Raw genomic sequence first — 21,904 nt, 5'->3', positions numbered from 1 at the left:
CAAGGGTAGGGTTTGATGTGAGATGGTCTGCATTTTATTGGAAAGATAAAGTAATGCAAGGTGCTCTACAGCATGTAGGGGATTGTGGTCTTAACAGCATTAGTGTGTTGATAGGAAAGTAGCTAATCTACAATATTCTGCAGCAGGAAGGGGTTAAGGTGTAATATCCATACCACTTAAATAATATTATTCCTACAAAAGGCTTTATGGGTAGAGAGTCTGAGGTCAGGGTTCATGCAGGCTCACTGCCCCTGTGTCCTGGCTGAGTGATGATGATGCTGGGATTTGTCTATATACCCCTGGAACCCCTCTACATATCTACAACTCCTGGTCACTCCAGATAAATATCCTCTGTGGGGCAACTGAACTCCACATGTTCCTGATAGAATTCTTGGAATGCCCTCCTAGAACAAAAGGAATTAACATAGTCATGACACTGTGTTGAGACAAAAGGTCATACTGACTCAGTATGCAATATGCAATGACATAATGCCCCATTGTATCATACTGTCCTGAGGTCCAGAATATATTACTTATACCACTTGACATTACAACATTCAGCAACTGACAACTTATTTGTATCAAACAATTGGTGCTACATTGGTGTTATTTGCATGCCAATGCTCATTACAGTTGTTAATTGTAAAGCCTATGCTTGACAATCTCTTTTAAACCAGGGTTAAGTATTTGGAGTTCAGTTTTGGTAGGTTTTACCAAAACAATTAGCTTTATATACAAAAAAAGTGATTCTGTGCACTGTGGTCTTATGATGTACCTAGTCGGACCTTGTATGATAAGGAGTTTGTAAAGGAATAACACTTTTTTTTTTTTGCATGACCACCAATGATCCATTTTATACTCACCCGATACACTCTGCCACACGTCGCATGGAGTCCTGTGAAACAAAGACGTGGCAGGCGAAGCGACTCAGAACAGGATGTTTTGTGATGAAGCCAAAATAACTAAATCAAAATGCAACACAAGAATAGTTAGGTGGAGCGTAAAGGCATGCATTTACTCAAAATGACCCCACTAATCCATGCAAAAAACCCACATGACTGCAGCAGTTAAAGCATTTACAAGACCAAAAAGCCTGTATAATCCTCTAGAACCACAGGAATGGATGGACCCCAAATTAAACCTCAACTTTGAGAAATGTGAGTAAATCACTCATCTGGAATCCATATATCACATCTGCCTACTATGGAATTGCCCCATTAAAACACCTCTTAAGTATTTCAGAGGGACATGTATGGTTTTTCCAGTAGGTGGAACTGCTAATGCCCATGATCTCACCAGCTGTTGCGTGGATGGCATCCACAGAAGGAAATATTCTTCATTTGGAAAAAATGACTGCAGCGTTCATCCTGCAAGAATTAAAATGATAGCACATAATAATATTACACAATAATAAAACCTGTGCATAATAACTGGGATGGGAAAAGCAAATGCACAGAGGCTCCCTCTCCAGCCCCAATATTCCCACCACACCTCCCAACAAAGGTGCCTTAGTGCCTTTACCTCTGGTCGGTCATTGCCTCTCAGGATGAGTTTGACACCTCGCAGTGAGATCTCCAGCTCGCAGCTGGCAGGCGGTCGCAGATGTACAGTTAACTTCCTTGCAGTTGCAATCTACAATTCATATACAGACTTCTTGTTATCAGGATACATGCTAATATTTACAAATTAATATTGGATACACACTATGCATATTGTGGATATGTTTTATCCATTTTATTATTAATGTGGAGGGCCACATGATGGGCAAGACAAACAATAATTGGCAGACTGCCCTGGAAAATGCCTTTTTAATGTTATGTACTTAGTTTTCATACACAGTATGGGTGTCGTGTAGCCAACTTTCCCTTGTTCAAGGAGACACACACAATGTAATATGTGTTTATGTATATTGTGTATTTGTGTTATTCTCTGCACAGTTAATTGTATGACTTTGAACATTTATGCTTGGTTAACTATAGATCCAACATTGCCACTACTGTTGGTGAAAACTTGTTAGTGGCCCCCAATTTTTATTGCATGCATAAAATGTGAGATTTTACCTAGACTGGGGATAATTTAGTTATTTCTTCTGTGTGCAGTGTGTAGCTGATTTACCTTCTGCATAGCTGCACACAAGATGCCATTGCCTTGATGATGCGGAACTTCCACTGATCCCAGAAACTGGACATCAAATACCTGGACCCAAGGGGAGTTACCCTTAATAACTGTATAGGAAGAAAATGTGTCTAGTAAGCACCTTTATCATACATGAAAATATATTCAGCATAATCATCACAATCATGTGAGGGGATAAATCAGTTTGGTACAGATCTTTTTCAGGGAGAGATGCAGCATTATAACAACCACTACATTTTTGGTTATGAATTAATTTGATATTTGTGAACAAGTGAAGGTAATCATCTATTAAAGTCTTCCATGGGTTCCAAAGCATCCCTGTAGATCCAACTCATTTCAAAACCTTGAAGTTAAAGGGCTTTTCCCACCATGCCATATGTTACATAAGATGGTTTAAAAGAGGACCACACAACTGCTTTATTATCTTTCTACTCTCCTTCATTGCTGTACATTTTGTACCCAAGTGTTATCTCTAGCCACATCCAGACCAGACCACTGCTGTAATGGGAACCTACCAACATTCTCTTTCACAGGACAGACAACCTCATGTGCATAAAAAGAAGGGAAGATTCCTCTCTCTCCGGTCCTCATATTATATCCTCTGCACCACGAACCATCTTCACACTCCACCAGTAGGGGATCATCAACATCTAGCTCCAGTTCATCTTCATGACGAGGGATAAACCTACCGAAGACACGTAAAGCAATAAAAAGGTGAACATCTAGGGAATAGTCACACAAAACACAAAATTACAATTATGAGAACTATGGTCTCACCATTACAAAAAAGAGGCAGAAACGAACACAGAAATGTGGTCTAGATTGTGATTTCTTTAGCAGAAGGTAAGTTGCTTGACAAAACTGTAACAAGAGGTACACATGTATTTAGTCCTTATGAGCAATACAACTTACCTGAACACAGCTCTGTGTGTCTGCTCTCGCTCTTCCCCATTAAGTACACAGGAAAAGAGCCCAAAAGACTCAGTACCTGTGGAGGTAAAAACCAAACATTTTAGTCATTAGAAACAGTCACACACAAAATAATTTACTAAACACACCTAGGATTACAATTTACAATTGGAAATACTGCAATTTAAAAGTGTAAGCACAAGCTGTGGTTATGTAATATCAGTGGCAAATATAAGGAATGGTTGTAATTACTGCATCACCAGCAAGACCACAAAGGGGTTTATTCACCAAAGGGGGAGTTTGCAGGACAGTTGTAACCTTAACTTACTCACTTCACTATGCACTATATAGGTCCAACACTGTCTCTCCAACAAGAAGGACCAGGTTGGCCCTGCATAATGCAGAATTTGGTGGGTTAACCTTTGAGAAATCTCAATGATTTAACTCTACATTATACAGGGCCAGTCAAGCTCATCCTACAGAAGACCCTGGTGTGGGTTTGTCCTTCATAATGTAAAGTGGCTGAAACTACATCCCTCTTGCAAACCCTCCTGACAATTCTTATTCATCAGGCTATGGTTAGGGTCCAAGCAATTGTACTAAAGTAAAGCACTGGTAGTCAGACCAAACTGATGAATCAGACAGGAGTTAATTTACTGAAGAGGAGTTTGCTAGTAATTTGGGGTTAGGTTAAACATTTCAACTTCCTGGTTCCATATACAGTAAGAAATGCAACCTCGGTGAGCTTCTCCTGTAAGAAAGGATGAGTTTGCCCTTCATAACACATCTAAATCTGTTTGGGCAAGCCATCTCACTAGCCTGCCCAGCAATTCTGGAAAATCATACATGGTTAGCCATTCATAACAAATGAATTTAGGTGTTTAATAAACAATTTAGCATCATGCTTTTAGTGATTACATAGACACACTATGATTTCTGCCCTTAAATTGTAATACTCACTTGAAGATCTTGATGTGCTGTTCACAAAAACATTGAGGAATTTCTTGGAGAAAGGCATGTTAGGTTCTGGGGTGGAATCCCCTGATGAGGACTCCTGCTCCCGAGCTTCAATTTCATCCCCAAATTCATCCTCTTCTAAGTCACCAGTTTCTCCGGCCCTCAACAGGTCACTGCCATCACTCAAAATGGATGTGCATCTCTGTAGACTAACTAGCTCTAATTGAGTGTGCTCATCCACTACCAGTGTGTACTTCATTGAATCATAAGCCAGAGAATCATCTAGATGTCGAGCCTCATTGGTTGGTGGGCCCATGAATGTTTCATCATCATGACAGCCTTGATATGGGGAGCTTTTTAAGCTTCTGTAGTAAGTAATATCCTCATCTTCCTCACAAGAATAGTCTAAGTTAAAACCATGGTTGGTTTTGGCTGTGGATATGTCAAGTGTTGCTTTGGTTTGATCAGTTTCCTGGCAGATATCATCACAAAGGTCATTATCCTCCAGGATGCCAGAGTCCAGATCACGGTCAATATCCCAGCCCTCCACTAGATCATGCTGCAGTTCCTCTGTTCTAGGCCATTGTTTCTGTTCTACTCTCTTTCTTGGAGACTGAGGGTGACATTTAGTTGTGTGCGATAATCCTTCTAAGTGAAGAGGAAGTCCTTCAAAGATTGGAGTGACAGTGTCACGTGAATCATGCACAAGATACAAACCTGGGCCAGCTTCTTTGTCTGTGTGGCCCATAGAACTCTGTAAAGTTTCCATATCTATCAGTTCAATGGTTTGCTGTATTGGGCTCAATTCTTCCGAATGATCTTTGGGACTGGCTAATTCAGCCTCCAGTTCTGGCTCAATGTTCTCAGGATCCAACTCAGATGCAGGAGAAAGTGTGTCACAAGATGGGCTTGTTTGCCTCTGGAAACACTCATCTGGACAGGTAATTGGATATGAGCCCTCAGATATCATTTTGTTTACAAGGTTGCTGAGCAGCCAAGGAGAGTCAGAATCCTCACTCAAGTCAGCCTCTGACTCAGAATCAGAGTCATACTCACTGTTTGTTTCTGTTTCAGGCATTAACTTGGGGCCAACTGGCAAATAAAACGATCGGCGGATGCTTTCAAGACTCCGCTCTTTATTGACATCTGGTTCTTCTTGGAGTGGTGCTTCATCTACATTCCAGGGACTGTATTCTTTCTCTGACTCCACCACAACAGGATCATTCTCTTCCTCTTTATCCAAGAGAATAGAGTCCTTGATGCCTTGTCGTCCACCATCCCCCTCACACACATGGTCTTGCTCAGGGTCAGACGTGGGAGAGCTCGCCTCTTCGATAGAGTTGGTGAGGTGAGAAGATCTGCCACTGCTTGAATCACTACTGAGATCCAATTCTGTCTCTGAAATAGAAGAGATCATGTTTCCCACCAGCCTTCCTCCGTCACAGGCAAAAGCTGCTTCAATCTCCCCTTCTACATCTGAGTCAGAACCTGGAGAGCTCAGATCCTGGCTGCAGTGTCCAGTTGACATAAAGCGACCATGACTGGTTAAATCAGCCTCAATTCCAGGATCTGAAGATGGAGATGTTGTTTCATTGGAGGAATTAGAAAGATGTGCACGTGTGCCTGCTCTCCTGTCTGGGCTTACATCAGCATGGTGCTCTTGGGGTGGTGTAGTAACCCTAGATACTTCTTCTTGCCACTGACCCGCATGAACAGATTGATGGAAACCAGCAGGCTGAATTTGGGGAACATCACTTCCCTCTGGCTTGCCCATCTCTGTCTCAGTGATGTCGCTTTCTGAGCCTTTGTGCTTGTCTAGCTCTGACTGGGAAACTTGGGGATGAGATACCAACCCTGCAGAATTGAAACACAGTATTAGCAATGCCTGAAGTAATTAAAAAACAAACATCTACTAACAGGATAAATGCTTACAGAAGTGTTACAAAGACATTAATCCAGTTATTAAGACATAATCCAGTTATTAAGACACGTAATATGAATATACCTGAAAATGAAAACACAAACCCAGCCTAAAGTAGATAATTATAGGGAATACAAACACTAATTTTAAACAAATTCTATTTTAGTAACATATTTTAAAAGGACACTACATCCACTATATGTGCTTTAATGCATTTGATATAGGAGAGTCCTCTTTAACATTTTCTCCCCTTTATAAATGCAATTAAAGATTCTGAAGAATTCCTCTGTATGCATTTCTCTCGAACCCCACCTACTTTTAGTAGACGTGTTCAGCCAAACACAGCTCCTGCTTGGCACTGCACACAGCCGGTATACTCACCACCAGCCAGCTCGCCTGAGGATTCAAGGGGGTGTAATGAGACAGAAAGCAATTCATTGATAGGACTGCTTTCCTCCCACCGATTGGTTGCATCAAGCAGCCAAACATGGTATGATAATCAGACAACTCAAAGGTAAGTATGTATATGCATTCTTTATTGGTGGGTCTGCATGATACAATAAACTACAAAAAAACACTTATTGCCATGTGCCGACATAATCTAAGTCTCTCACCTGTCTCATTCCTCTCGGGATCTTCCCAGCTGTCTCTCTGAGAAATGAACCCACTGTTGTTATTAAGTGTATCCTGAGATTGAGAGAATAGATAAATGTACACTGTATACCACAGTAAACAATCAATAATAACAATCAATAAAAAACATTAACATTTCTGCTTTGTTTGTCTTTTAAAAATATATTTGTGTGCATTTTTCTGCAGGAGCATTTGCAATAAACAACTGCACATGCGTTATTAACAGGTAAGTGATGAACGAGCATTCAAGCCACCCAATTATATGGCAGTCATATGGCTCCCCCATACTCTAATGCTGTGAAATATTCAAAAGTGTTTGTATACCACAAACACAAATGAAGATATTAAAATACTTTTCTTTCCTAAATGGTTATGGAGAGATATGGAGAGAATATATACATAATAGCTTTGTCACTGTGGGAATTGTCGGTCATGCTAGGCAAGGCTCAATATAAGGTCCAATCAGGGTGCACATGCTGCGCTCTGATTGGTCCCTGTCCCACCCTGCAGTGCAATTCCTATGAGGACAAGTGTTATCTGTTGCTCTCCATGTCTCGCTGCACCCCACAGCCTCTCCCCGGGCCCTCCAGCTTCACTATTATCCTCCCATCCCCCTATGTTTTTTGTGGTATTGAGCCATTAGATTAAGTGTAAAAATGTCCTAAGTGAGCACCCTTACATTAAAAAGGGGGATTTAATTGCCCAAAAGAACACTTGATTATTTCTCACCATGTACTGAACCCCGAGATTTTTGATGGCGGCCCTGCCCACCTTTAAAGCTTCTAAGGCCACTCTGGCATAACGTGTGGGGTCCTGGCATGATAAATCTATAATTTTATAGGTTTATTTGAACAAAAAAATCCAGAATAACACATTTCAAATAAGTTATACATTTATTTGCATTTTACTCAGTGAAATAAGTAGTTGACCCCTTTGCAAAACATGACTTAGTACTTGGTGCCAAAAGCCTTGTTGGCAATCACAGAGGTCAGACGTTTCTTGTAGTTGGCCGCCAGGTTTGCACACATCTCAGGAGGGATTTTGTCCCACTTCTCTATGCAGATTCATTAAGGTTTGAGGCTGACGTTTGGCAACTCCAACCTTCAGCTCCCTCCACAGATTTTCTATAGGATTATGGTATGGAGACTGGCTAAGCAACTCCAGGACCTTAATGTGCTTCTTCTTGAGCCACTGTTTTGTTGCCTTGGCCATGTGTTTGGGTCATTGTCATGCTGGAATACCGATCCACGACCCATTTTCAATGCCCTGGCTGAGGGAAGGAGGTTCTCGCCCAAGATTTGACGGTACATGGCCCCATCCATTGTCCCTTTGATGCAGTGAAGCTGTCCTGTCCCCTTAGCAGAAAAACACCTTTGTCCCCATTATATACCACCATTTTTCTTCCTATCATCTACCCACCTTTTTCTCCCTATCATCTACCCTCTTTTTTCCCCATCTCTTACCTTTCTCTTTTCTCCTCTTCCTCTCTCTTTCTTCCACACTGTAATGGGAGTGCGAGGTCACTTCAGACCTCTGCTTTGGCACTCCTTGGCAATGCGCACAGTGATTGATGCTGAGTGCCAGGATATGATGCACCTGGCATCAATTGGGTGGCGAAAATGCTAGACGAAGTGACAGACCACGCAACTATGATCTCCCCAACCAGTCCTGCTCATTGGGCTGTGGGCGCCGCCTCGACACCTGTTACCCAGACCAGCCCTTGTGGTGCCTGGGTGCAGTGCACCCCTTGCACTCACAGTGCCATGGCCTCGTTTCCCAGTAGGCCAGTCCGGCCATGTAACCTGTGGTCTCACCTGAAGGCTATCTGGCAGTTATTATTCAAACCTTCCTCTACATTCAGTTCTGACCATTTTAAGGAGTTGGTTTATCTCCTCTGACTGTGTCACTGTGATTCTACTGTACAGACCTTGCTATTCTTCACAATAGTTTGATGTATTATTCCTACACACAAATGCTAACAGAACACCCTCACACATGCTAACAATATATGTTCACCTACACACTAAAACCATACATGAACATATGCACACTCTAATGCTATACTGTAACACACAAATCTGCTAACACGCACAATCATTCTGACTCAAAACACTTACAAGTATATACACACACTCTCCCTCTCCCATCATCCATGCAGATCCATGCACCTTATACTAACGCACACACACACATGCTGACACAGTACAATAACACTCACACTCTAACATCATACAGTAACGCAAACAAATGGTAACAGAATACAATCACACATGCTAACACCATATGCTTACATACACATTAAGACCATAACTAGCATATGTGTCGTTTACACTCACCTTAGCGAACCCCTGGGTATGAAGTTTGAAGTTACAAACACCAAAGTCTATTGTTAGCATGTCTCATGTTTAGGTCCTATAATCTTTTTTACCTGTGTTCGAGGAGCAGACAGTCTGAGGGTGCTAGGTCTATTTTTAAGGGTATCCTCGTGTGAGTGAGGTGAGGGACTTGGGGCAGGTTGTGCCTCCAGTTGCTTCCTGTTTTCTTGGACTGCAATTTCCTCCTCCTCCTCTTCTTCCTCTTCTTCATCATCCTCATCCTCATCAATCATCTCAAATTCCTGAAAATCCTCCTGGAAACTACACAAAACGTGGGATGGATCACACCGTTCAAACCCAAGACCCTCCTGAGTGAGAGAGAGTGGAAAACAGCCTGTCAAATATGCGGAGGTAGATATAAATACTAAAGATTAATGATATACTCCTATTAAATATAAACCTTGAAAAACTGAATATTTTAGTGCACCCAGAAAAAAATGAAGCCGCTTAATGCGATAGAATTCCTAGAAACATTGTCAACAATATTACCCTCTTCTGCTTCTACCACAAGGCCATTCAACTTACTCACCACCATTTCCACGATGCAATACTTTGTTACATTAAATCTAATCATCTTATTCCTTTTAATATACTTCATATTCTGTGCTTCCTTTAACCAATTACATACAACAAGTATTACTATTTTTTACATCTTAATTAATTTTACTACATTAAACTGCCACTGCACACTCTTTCCAATCCCCTAATTCACTAAAGCTTTTGCCATTTCACCTATGCCTCTGAAACTGTCCATTCTGTTGTGTTTGTGTCATTTACAAACAGATATCCTTACCTTTAAATAATGTTAATACAGTGAAGGTGTTTAAGAAAGAATGGGATAGGCACAAGGCTAAGCTAGATATAAGATAAGGCCTGGGACTAAGAAAAGTATTCAGAGGTTGGGCAGACTGGATGCGCTGAATGGTTCTTATCTGCCATCACTTTCTATGTTTCTATTTTGCAATATTACAAATCAAAATATTGAAAATAATGGGTCCCAATACAGTAAGCCACTATCTTATCCACATTACTGTTTTAACGTAAAAAAAAGCAGAAAAACAAGAAGAAGCAAAGAAGAAGCACAACTCTGAAAAAGTAGACCGGGCATATAGAAGAAGTGGGCAGAGAAGGTATGGAGACTTTGAAAGTCTGAGTCAGTGAGTAAGAGCGTGAGAGAGTGTCAGAGAGAATGAGTGGGTGAGACAGTGTGAGCGAAAAAGCAACTAAATGAAAATACGGAGCTCTCTGCTTCTTTTCGTTAAGTTGGGGGTCCCTCCTTATTTTCTGACATTCATACTAATTAATCTGCTAAATTTGAAATAATTATGCTTCACTTTACTATATAATAAGGATTCTCAGAGTTACCTTATCACAATGGTCTGAGTCATAGTTTAGCCCGATTCCACAGTCATCTGTGATTTCTGATAAATCTTCATCATCAAATTCCTCCAAACTGATGTCTTGTGATGGTCTAAGAAGCAAAAGGGCAATTTAAGCATGACATACTGTACATTGGAAGGAAGGGAAATGAAGGTGAGTGATAGGAATAGTGAAGGTTGAGTAGGAAGAATTGGAAATAGCCTAGAGTACCACAGTGAGAGAAGAGGAGAATGAGAAGATGATCCTCAAAGATAAAACAGAATAGGACAGAATTCCTTACAGATTGGCTATAAGGCAGAGGAAAGACTTAAACATTATTTTCTCATAGAAAACCAACTGCACACTATCTTTTTTGCATTAATATAAATTTGATACAAAATAAAGGCAGCATTTTATGAAGTACATAGGAGCTGAGTTTCCTACTGGCTGTTACATTTTACATATCTCCATATCACTTAAAACCAACCAATTCTCTAGTGACAAGAGTGAAGGCTGTGCTAAGGGAAGCCTATAGTATTACATTCTTAACATCAAAATGGCTCCAAGCTTAAACACATCACACACCAAAGTATTGTTTTGATCTAGACACGCAGAAACAAGGTGAAGCCACCCTTTTGCTTAAAGGTCTAGGTAGCAATGGATAAGTGCCTGCATTCCACCTAAAACACTTTCTTATTGTTAATGAAATAGGTCTCTATCTGACGTGGCCCACCTCTACTTGTTTATACATTTTGTTAATATTGTAAATACTTTGTCTTCTGATACATTGTTTTATTAGACAGATTCTGTCTTTTCTACCAACTGCATTTGGTTAGATACAATATTAAGAAGACAATGTATAGGAGGTCATAACTGTATCTGATAATAACTTTGAGAAGGTCATATTTATTACATCTTAGTATTTTGTAGTGGCATTATAGTACTTACATTTGGTCATAATTATTGTGATGGAGCAGTTCAAGCAGTTATCAAACATATTAGTATGGTAATTAACTGTCAAAAATATCTGGGGTAATCCAATCATAAAAAAAGATAAACATGACTCATTGCATTACTGGATGTGACCTTTATAACTCGCCTCAAACCAGTGATTGCGGTAATTGTGTTCCAGCAAGGATCTCAAGATCCACGTGGTAGGACTGAGAGCCAGCTCCTGCTGAACTCAGTAATACACAGCAATCTCTCTTTTAGTTCAAGGCTTAACTTGACACAGTATCAGTTTACACAACAAAAGATGCCCTCATTATCTCCCACCTTGACTATAGTAACCCTGTCCTAGCTGATCTCTACAATCCACCATGAACACTGCTACCAGGCTTACCTCTTTTGGCATTGAAATGATATTGTCTAAGTTATACTCCCTGTACATATGCTGCATAAGTGTTCCAAATTTCTACTGTCTATAGAATTTATTTTGATGGACTGTTTATTGCTTTTAATGTAATATGTTTTTTGCAGTCATACTGTAGACTAGAATCTACAGCTATATATTTGATATTAGTCAGGAAGCTGAATCACAAACCATGCATTTTCCATCCCCACTGTTAGCACCAATTAAGGTTTAGATGGGTCACTAAATTGAGCTGAATTGAGAAGAAAAGCAAAATCCTTTTCAAGCACTGCCTACCAGAGACTTTAAAAAAAGCACCTGCTGCGTAATCATAAACCTTTGCACGTGATTTCAGCCCACACAGGATACCTGCTGCATAAACTGTACCACTTGTATTTTCTATGCATGCTTTGGACAGCTGGAATGTACTTTATTTTTTAATACACCCATTTCAGTAGAAGAAACTAAGAAAGAAAACAACAAAGAATGGTAACCATTAAATGCGTGTTTTTCCATGAGCCACAGGGGTGTTGATACGCATTACTAAACGGCATATTCATTTCTACTAGCATTTAATCCCTTACAAAAAAAATACTGCAGTTTTTCTGAAGTAATACTGCAGTTTTTTGGACATGAAAAAACTGCAATAGTGCACTTTTACTGCAGTATTACTGCACATTTACTGCAGTTTTACTGCATTTGTACTTCACTGTACTGCAGTTGTACTGTAGTTATTTTTGTATGGAAGTACAAATGCAATAAAGCTACAGTACTTTGAAGTACTTAAAATTTTTCGTAAGGGATGGGGCATATTAACCAAAGTGGACATAATATATCTTCTTAAGTTACATAATATATCTTAAGTTGCATTACAGGAATGGCTGCAGTATTTGCCAGAACCAAAAGAGTCCACAGCACCAAAAGTAAAGATAAGGTCTGTGGCAAAACATGGCAATACTAGCCTAACAATTCTTACAACTTCATATACAGCAAAACACACAAATATACCAATAAACTGACTCACTCTGACAACATGCACTAGCTCCCACACACTCATTCTAACACACTAACACCCACCCCTCCACAAACACACACGCTAACACAAATACTAACACACTCACACTAACACAATATCATAACAAGCACACACTCTAACAACCAACAGAATATTACTGAGAAAGAAGGAAAGAAAGAAAGAAAGAAAGAAAGAAAGAAAGAAAGAAAGAGAAAGAAAGAAAGAAAGAAAGAAAGAAAGAAAGAAAGAAAGAAAGAAAGAAAGAAAAGTGACATGTTGTCTGTCCCTGTGAATAGCACTCAAGGTGAAGATAAGGGGTAAATCTTACTACACAAAGAGTTACACACACTCTTACATGTAGAAACACTACAAGAATGTTGGCTTTCAATTTCTTCCAAGATGAAGTGGCAAAATACCACACATGTTGCTTACCAAGTAAACCTGCTCATTGTAACAAGGCCTATACATATGTTGAATTGCCTCTGGCCTCCAATGTTACTCTTAACGGTTGAAAAATCACTGTACATTTCCTGCCATTGAGGAGACCATTGTATATCCCAAAGAGAATCTAAATACCTCTTTCCTTTCCTGTTGCTCCCTAGAATTTTAGGTGGGTATGATTATATCACAATGCTATACAGCCCATTAAAAGGTAAATGGTGTAAATAGCCGTGCCCCTAATCACACTCCATCCTCCAAAACAGTGCCCCTCTTTAGCCAACTGAAATGCAGAGAGGCATAGCGTGGCTTTGGAACTATTTCGTCATTATTATTTCAGCTTACTTTTTTTTCTTTCCCGGGAGCCCCACAGTTCCTGTTTTCATATTGGAGTTATACTGCTAAGCAAAAACATCTATTTCATAAATTAAATAAGGCTGTTTTAGATACTTCTGCCCTGAGCCATTTGACAAAATATAGTTTTCAGACCTTATTCCCCTCCTCTGTGTTCACAAGTATACTGAAATATTACCCATGTCTCATTTTATTAATTTAGTGTAAGTGTTCTGTTGCACACATAGACATATATTTATACACATTAAGGAAAAACATGTTTCTTTTGAGAAGAGCTACAACACATTTAATAGAGCAACTGCATACTTCGGAATTCTTTTATGAACAAGTCTCTTTTATGGACATGTCAGCATAAGCCATATCACAGTGCATGCAGACTAGCCAGATGGGCCCTTACTCCTTAGCAGGGACACTGTAGAGTATGCATAAAAAACAACTGCATTTTTGTGATGCATTCTGTTCTTTGTGTTAAGGTTTCACGGGAGTGATGGTCTACTAAGAAACCAGCACATATACCAATTCACAAGGACCGAAATTTGCAGAGTTGCCAAGAGGCTGGAGATACGGTGAGGAGTGCATCTCCCACACCCAATGGTCTGCTTGGCCAAGCTCAGCAAGACAGAAAGAATGGCTAAGACTCTTCCTCCTCTTTTTGCTTTCAGTCATTGCACATTTCAAAACTACACTTCAGAACATCATGGGTATCTAGTGGGTAAAACAAGTGGCCCAAAGTCTGGAACAATTCATAATCCACCATGGCTGGCTTGCCCGTCTCCATTTGAATATCATTTTTATCAATTTTATTTTTAAAAGTAAACATGAAACTGCATTACTTGAAACAGGACTTTCATAGGCGTATTCTGTCCTAGGCCAACTATACATAATCACCAAGGTATATTTGGTGATCATGCAGGGTGCACCAGTGCTGATCTCCCCAAATGTTCTAATTACATTATGTAGGGCTGTGTCCTAATGGCACTGCCTTCATAGTGTTCTGTACTCTGTGATACCCAACCTTCTGGGGCAGTGAGGATGTCTACCATGGAATTGAGTTGTAGTAAAGCTGTGCAACTGCCCTGGGTCAGGCCTAGGGCAGCATTCAAATTAAAAATACCACTGCTTAAAGACAATGAATGAACCAAGTAAGTAATGGCTGACAAATGAAATAAAATGGCTTATTTTAATATAATGTATATATGTAAAAAGAGGTACATCAGTTGTAAAATGCATAGAGTTAATTACTGAGATCCAACACTTATGTCTGAGACATACTGCATTCATCAAACATATTATTAATATTATTTTACAGCAATATCAGTGGTTATTGACCTGTGAGCCAATACTAAAGATGTCCTGTACACAGATCTCTCTACTCTCTCACAGATGGAAAAGCATTACCAAAGGATAGCATCACATTACATTACTACATTAATACTGCATTTATCACTGCTGTGATGCTACGTCACATTAACGGCATGACAGATTACAAAGAACTAAACAGAAGCTAACAAGCATGTAACACCGGCAACCAAAAGACTTCATGATGCAAAAGTGGGCCATTTGATTAAGTCGCTAATAACAGTTACTGCTAATTATATACAGTATATTACTAGATATGCACAAGGTATTTATTTACAGGGGTTTTTTTTCCAAACTGGGCACCTTCAGTTTATTGTTTCCATAATAATCAACAGCTGATGACATTCTGAGACAAACATTTATATCTAAACTAAGGTACATATTAGACAGTCTGTGTGTGTTTTGGAATAGATAAATAGATAGATTAATCGATCAATCAACCATGTAAAGACACACTGTTATAGTAATGAGCATATGGACATAACACATATATGAATCTTTGATACTCTACAAAATAAAACAATGCCAAACAATAAATAGAATAATTAAGGAAGGAAAAATGAGTCTTTCTACAATATACTCTAAAATTGCAATTAGAAATGTATTAATGACTTAATGATCTGTTAATCACATTGTTTTATTCTTCCTGGTTTAATAACCCTGCCTTTACAATCGAGGCTGTAATGATGTCCCTTGACTATGCAAAACATAAACCTACGTGTCACATTGTACTGCTTGTCCTTGAGTGCAAGGGTTTTTATTTAGGTCTCAAGGTTAATGGGCAGATGCTCAAGGTCACATATTCTAGAGTTACTCATCCGTATGACAATAGTTCAGTCTCAAGCATAGTACCATCGTATACTGGTACTTCACTGCTGAAGTCAATGGCTGCATACTCCCTGTGAATAACTACAAAAAAAAAAGAAGCGAGTGAGAGAAACCAAGTGTGCGTCATAGATTCTGATTCACTAAGTAGAGGGATTCTCCGTACTGATCTCAAGAGAAAGTACTCACTGTATTTCTGGGAAATGTCCAGCTCTCTGGTAAAATTCCAAGATGGCTGCTTCCTGTAGCTGCTGTAATCTGAAGCTGAGACAGCCTAATGTATGCTGTGCATATGAGGACCTCTAAAAGTTATGGATCCCATTTATCAGCTAGACTGTGCATTATGGAACTCCTTAGGGTTTCAGTGACAACAAGAATTACAACTATTTGGTTACCACAAATGGTGGCAATTAGTGGGCTTAAGTGGTTAATATTTTAAAACATCTAAGGGTCACAGTTGCTAGACAGATCTGGGGCTGATGCATATTGAATTATTGCTAATAATAGGGATATTTTTCTTTTTCTTTATTTGTTTTCTATGTCAAAATATCAAATATGTAAAAACAATAAGGCTGTATTTACAATTAAGCATTACAATAGTATTTTATTATTCACATTATTTGGGGGATAATTGCTGTTAGGTATCAGCCGTAAGCACTAAGCTATGTAGCAGATTAGCATTTTATAATGTTTTTCCATATACTTTTATGTATAATATTGTTTGCATTATGTACATGGTGTTTATATACGATTCCTCAATGTATAACGAGCTAAGACAAGCTTAAGCCACACATGGTTAGGTACAGTAGGGCCTAAAGGCCTAGGGCACACATTTTTGTCAACATTCATATGTTCTTCTATCAAAATGCATAAAAGTGCTACAGAATCTGATGGCATATATATATATATATATATATATATATATATATATATATATATACTGTATATAGAGAGTCTATTGTATGAGGCATTACAGTACACCAAGGATGATGCAGTGGCCAATGTTATCTCTGTGCAGAGTCTGGTGTTGTATATATATATATATATATATATATATATATCAATATCATTACTGCAGTATTAAAGATTCTGTGCAGAGCTGCCCCTCTTTGTGGAATAAATCAATAAATCCTGGCACGTAAATTACGTAAATTCTGCTATTTAGGCCACAGGGCTAATTGTTTACTGGTTACACTGGTTACATGTTAGATGGGCGGTTAGAGCTGGTGCATGTTGAGGACTACTGTATTTCCACAAGCATAAGGTTCATGGATGTAATGTTACCAGGGTTAATATTGTTTATGTGTGTATTGTTTTTATGTTGTTGGCTAGTATTATGTATATGCTCATTAAGGTTTATGTGGTAATATATACCATTACAAATATTTTGTAATATGTTATTATAGTAGAAGACTGTTTACATACAATGTGTACCCCATGACGTAATAATATGTAACGCCCCCCCCCCCCTCAAAACACCATCACAGGCACATGTTGTGTTATGGTGTGATATGTTGCCCTTTGCTGTGATTATTACCCTGCCCAGTATGTGACAGACCCGCAACCCATGCTCCCCAGTCTATAATCAGCATCAGCCACCCTGCCCAGTGCCGGGCCAGTGGTGCATCCCCATCCAATGCCAGCTCGCAGCAACTATGCCTGGTCTCACCTGCAGCCTGGTGGGGAGAGGGAGTGGAAGGTGGAGAGAGAAAACATCTCAGCTCGATCCGCCATCTTCAGCCAGAGAGGAGATGGACTGGGAGCGGATCATACACAGACACACCCTGGGGACAGGGAGCGGTGGACAGTCCAGGCCTCTAGAGAGACAGAGAGCTCCGAATGTAGACGGAGAGACAGCAGGAAATATGTAGTCCTACAGAAGGCAGGGATCAGTACTGGAGACAGCGCCCATCCACAGCTCTGCGGAGACTGTCACTCGATCATAGACATCTCCTGCACTGGCGGTGTCTCTATCTCTCTCTTCTCCTTTTGCTCGCCACCTCTCTCTTCAGAGGTCAGTCTCTCGACAGTCTAGAGCTAGTGTCTCTATGTCTCCCCTTATTTGCGACGGGTTCCTGCGGTTTGATGCAGTCACATCCAGGAGAGACTGCACAAGCCAGTAACCAATACACAGAATGGGGGAGGGGAGGGGAGAGGGAGGGAGGAAAAAAGGTGGGGGAGGAGGAGAGAGAGAAATTGTTGTGGAGGAAAAGGAGATTAAAGGAAGAATGGTAATAGGACAAATAGGTAGGGTATAAAAGGCAGATCGCGTGGAATGGGGGATCGGATGAAGTTCTCATTGGAGGAGGAATAAGCAGACCCAGCAGCGATAGTACACATTCAGGAGCTGTCCGGTGTGTGGTGCTGAAGCAGGAGAGCGGACGCTTCCTGCCTCCTCTGCATTATCAGCAAGACAAGGCTTATACAACACAGATTCACTAAATAATCACACATCCATTTATTACAGAGATAAGTATCTGTCCAGGTGAATGCAGGATTCCTTTATAATCACTAAAATGCGAGATAATAGATATGACAGGCATAAAAAGCGCTTAGTACATTCTAATGTTTGAGAGATGAGGTGGATTTGGGTTGTGTCCATCTTCATCCTACATTTCCAAGATCTACAGCTGTCTGGTGTGCTTAAACCCAGGCCCCTATTCAAGTGTTGCAATGCAGTGGTATGCAACCTGTAGCATCTTATTTGCTGGAAAAATACTTTATTGCTTAATTGTGAGCGTTGGATAGCCCAAGGATCCATATCAACATAATCATTTTTATTAATCACAATCACTAAGCAGAACCAAAGAGAAGTTGGGTTACCCCCAAATATGAGAAATGTGAGATGGGTGAGATCCACTTGCTGCATTATATTTTATGAAGTGGATGCAATGTGTGACACAGAAACTTGTGAAATATATTATGGTCAGGACCGGAGTGATGACAACATTCAGGTCTAGCAAAGCGGCCTAGTAATAAAGCAACCCAAGATTTGTGTGTTGGATAGAAAGTTAGCCGAGTACTGGGCGCAGAGGACTTTCCTCTTCTAAGTGTTTTGTGTAGATGGGTAAATGATAGCCTCCTGAATCCAAGCTTTCAAAATCCGTTCTTTTATTATGTGAAATCTTCAGGACATAAAAACAATAAAAGCTGTAGTAGACACTTTAAGACCAAGGTGCAGAATTTGTCTTTTCTTACCATCAAATGGAAAGGAAAATGGATATGGCTTTATTAGAGAAAATGGAGCCTTCAGTTGGACTTGATAGCTTGTATTGAGATATAGAAACATAAAATTCGGCTGCAGAACATTTCAGCCCATCTAGCCTGAGTGGTTTACCTGATGCAAAGACTCAGGATTTCATTAGTTCGGTGCCTTGTCTTAGATTGAGCCAACATAGAAAAAGATGTAAAGTTGGCACCTCAGTTATCAGCTTTCTCAGATAATCTTCCTGGGATTGTAACAGTAACTAGTCAGAATATAGTTATGGTCATTCTAAAAGTAGAATCTGAAAATATGGTATTGCTACTACGGAACTCACAATCGTATAACCATCAGCCCCTTATCTGCTGCAGTCCGGGGACTCCCTGGAGACATGTAGTCTAGCATTCTCTGCTAAGGAAATGGGTCCTCGGTGGCCACGGGCTGACATCTCCTTGTACATCATTTTGTGTCTTGGTGTCTTTTATGCTTTCCTGAATATGCATGTAGTTCGGTGCATGGAAGCTACGGGTGCCAAATTCTTGATTGTACTCAACCTGCCATGACTCTTTTGGCATTTCTGCTGAAAATTATCTTATTGCTACAGCAACAAATGTGATATACTTATCAATGTGTCAAACCCTCTGGTTTCTGTGGCGATAAGGCTAATTTGCAAAGTCTTTGCAGTATAAGCACAAGCTACATTGTTTTTGTACCATTTACCAGAATAGAACTATAGTAAATTGTTCCTTTATGATAACAGAATACCACATTATTATTAACTGTTAAAAGGCCCAAATAAGTACCTGGGAATGGACAAAATCTTAACTCCTCACCATCCATGTGTACTGGATAAAGATGACATCAGTGCTGGGCAGATAATATAGGATAGAATTTTATGTGATGGCATTGGGAGTACATCAGTACACTAAAAAAGTCATGATACACCTGAAGCCACAATTTAGTGCCATTTATCCTTTTTAATAAAACATGCAGATTGAAATAGAGTAAATAACACAAAACCTTTACTTTTCCTCTCATTGATTTCTGGGCCTAGAAAGCTTTGTACTCTGAAGTGACTACAAATTCAGGAGGGCGTTTTATCTCAGGATAAGTAAAAATTAAATAGTTCTATTTTTTCCTACAGTAAGTAAAGTGCCATGAAACAGAAAACCAAACACACACACCAGGACAGACACTACCACACCGACACCCAAACACACACACCAGGACAGACTTTGCAACACCCAAACACACACACACCAGCACAGGCTCTGCCACATCGACACCCAAACACCAGGACAGGCTCTAGCACATCAACAACCAGACACACACACCAGGACAGGTTCTGCCACACCGACACGCAAACACACACACACCAGGACAGGCGCTGACACACCGACACCCAAACACCCACACCCAGACACCAGGACAGGCTCTGCCACACCGACACCGAGACACACACACCAGGACAGGCTCTGCCACACTAAAGCATAAATATTTTATTTTCTACACTGCTTTGTCATTAACTGCCCTTTTTGTATTTTTGCCCCTTGTGTATTGATCCCCAGCCAGGCCCCCTTTAGTATTGATTAATGTGCCCCCCCCACAACGTTGTGTATGGCCCCCTTTTGTGCATTTATTCCACCACACCCTTGTGTATTGATTTATGTGATGCCCCAGCCAACCCCCTCCCTTGCGTATTGATGCCCCCTTTTGTACTGATTAATGTGCTGCCCAACCACCCACTTGTCTACTGATGCCCCCATTGCCATATGTATTACCCCCAGCCACCCACTCCCCGGTTTATATTGATTTTGTAATGCCAAAACCCACCCACCCCTCCCTTGAATATATATATATATATATATATATATATATATATATATATATATATATATATATATAACCCCTAACAATTTTTTGGGGTAATACTTACATTTTTGTTTTTTCTTTTTTCCTGCTCTTCTCCAATGTGATGACCCTTTCCTTGTAACGAGGAACTCTTCCTCGTGCAGCTGTAAGATCGCCTTCGCCGGCTGCCTAATTAAGTCAAAGCGGCCGGCAGAGGCGGTCTTATAGCCGCACAACGGCTGCTTTGAACTGCGCGGCCGGGCTCCCACATTGAATGTTGGTCTGTCGGCCCACAGACTGGCCGGCCCACTTGGAAATTTCCTGGTTGTGCAAATGGAAAACATGTGCCCCTTCCAACCATATGTCATGTAGGAGATGTGTTTGGCTGATATACTGCGAACACTGGCATGGGAGAGGGGTCAGTGCATGTGTATTGATTTAACAAGGTACTTTAAAATGCACTTTTATTTAATAAACTAGTTTATTCGTTAAACTGTCCCTTTAAACAATTACAACTAAAATAACACATGCTATAGTATAGGTAATTTGTTGAGCATATTTAATCATTCAAAATACTATGCAGATGGCTGTTTGAAGTCCTGATGCATGGAGTCACAATTTACCTTCCCTGTGGTTTACCACAAAGGGTGATTAAACATGGGGAGCAAATGCCTAGAATTAGGGCAGGAATTTACAAAGTTTGTTGTTTAGATTCTCATAAAAATTAAATACACAATTGTGTTTTTGGATATGTGACTACTGGGTATTTAGGGCGTGTACTGGGGTTCCAAGGTGGTTTTTTTTCTCAAGAATTATATTTGTCATTTCACCTTTAATTTAACAGTTCTGATGTTTTCAATTGAAATTTATCAACATATGTGCATAATAGACAAAAAATGTTTTCTGTACATTATACAGGCACCCTCCCACAAATAATCCATATTAACATTATCAGTAATAAAACAAACTGTATATATATATATATATATATATATATATATATATAGCATTGCAAAACAGTGAAGAATGGTGTAATGCAATTCTTGTACATATTAAATTTCATATGAAATAATTATTTTCAATGAAAATTATAATTTGTGCGCATTAAAGTATAGGCTCATCTGTGCATGTACTTTGTGTAAGTGTTATATTTTACAATACATTAGTTGAAACTAGAGCTTTTAACCCCCCCAACTAACTACCCAATATACAAAAGTGA

General features: G+C 39.8%; 1 protein-coding gene across 1 annotated transcript; it reads right to left on the bottom strand.

Moving 5' to 3' along the window:
- Positions 1-331: 331 nt before the first annotated feature.
- Positions 332-17,366, bottom strand: MAPK8IP2 (mitogen-activated protein kinase 8 interacting protein 2). The gene is made up of 12 exons (XM_089487221.1): positions 17,302-17,366; positions 10,297-10,402; positions 8,985-9,239; positions 6,538-6,610; positions 4,006-5,856; positions 3,049-3,124; positions 2,652-2,821; positions 2,116-2,225; positions 1,522-1,632; positions 1,297-1,367; positions 864-962; positions 332-404 (listed from the first exon to the last, which is right to left on the bottom strand). Exons 1-12 carry the CDS (start codon positions 17,364-17,366, stop codon positions 332-334), a joined length of 3,060 nt encoding a protein of 1,019 aa, XP_089343347.1.
- Between the last annotated feature and the right edge of the window lie 4,538 nt (positions 17,367-21,904).

The sequence above is a fragment of the Sceloporus occidentalis genome, unplaced genomic scaffold, assembly GCF_023333645.1.
Source record: "Sceloporus occidentalis isolate IW3139 unplaced genomic scaffold, rSceOcc1.0.p SCAF_31, whole genome shotgun sequence".
Taxonomy (NCBI): Eukaryota; Metazoa; Chordata; class Lepidosauria; order Squamata; family Phrynosomatidae; genus Sceloporus; species Sceloporus occidentalis.
Note: the sequence above shows the minus strand (reverse complement) of the source record. Positions and strands in the feature narration are given on the sequence as shown.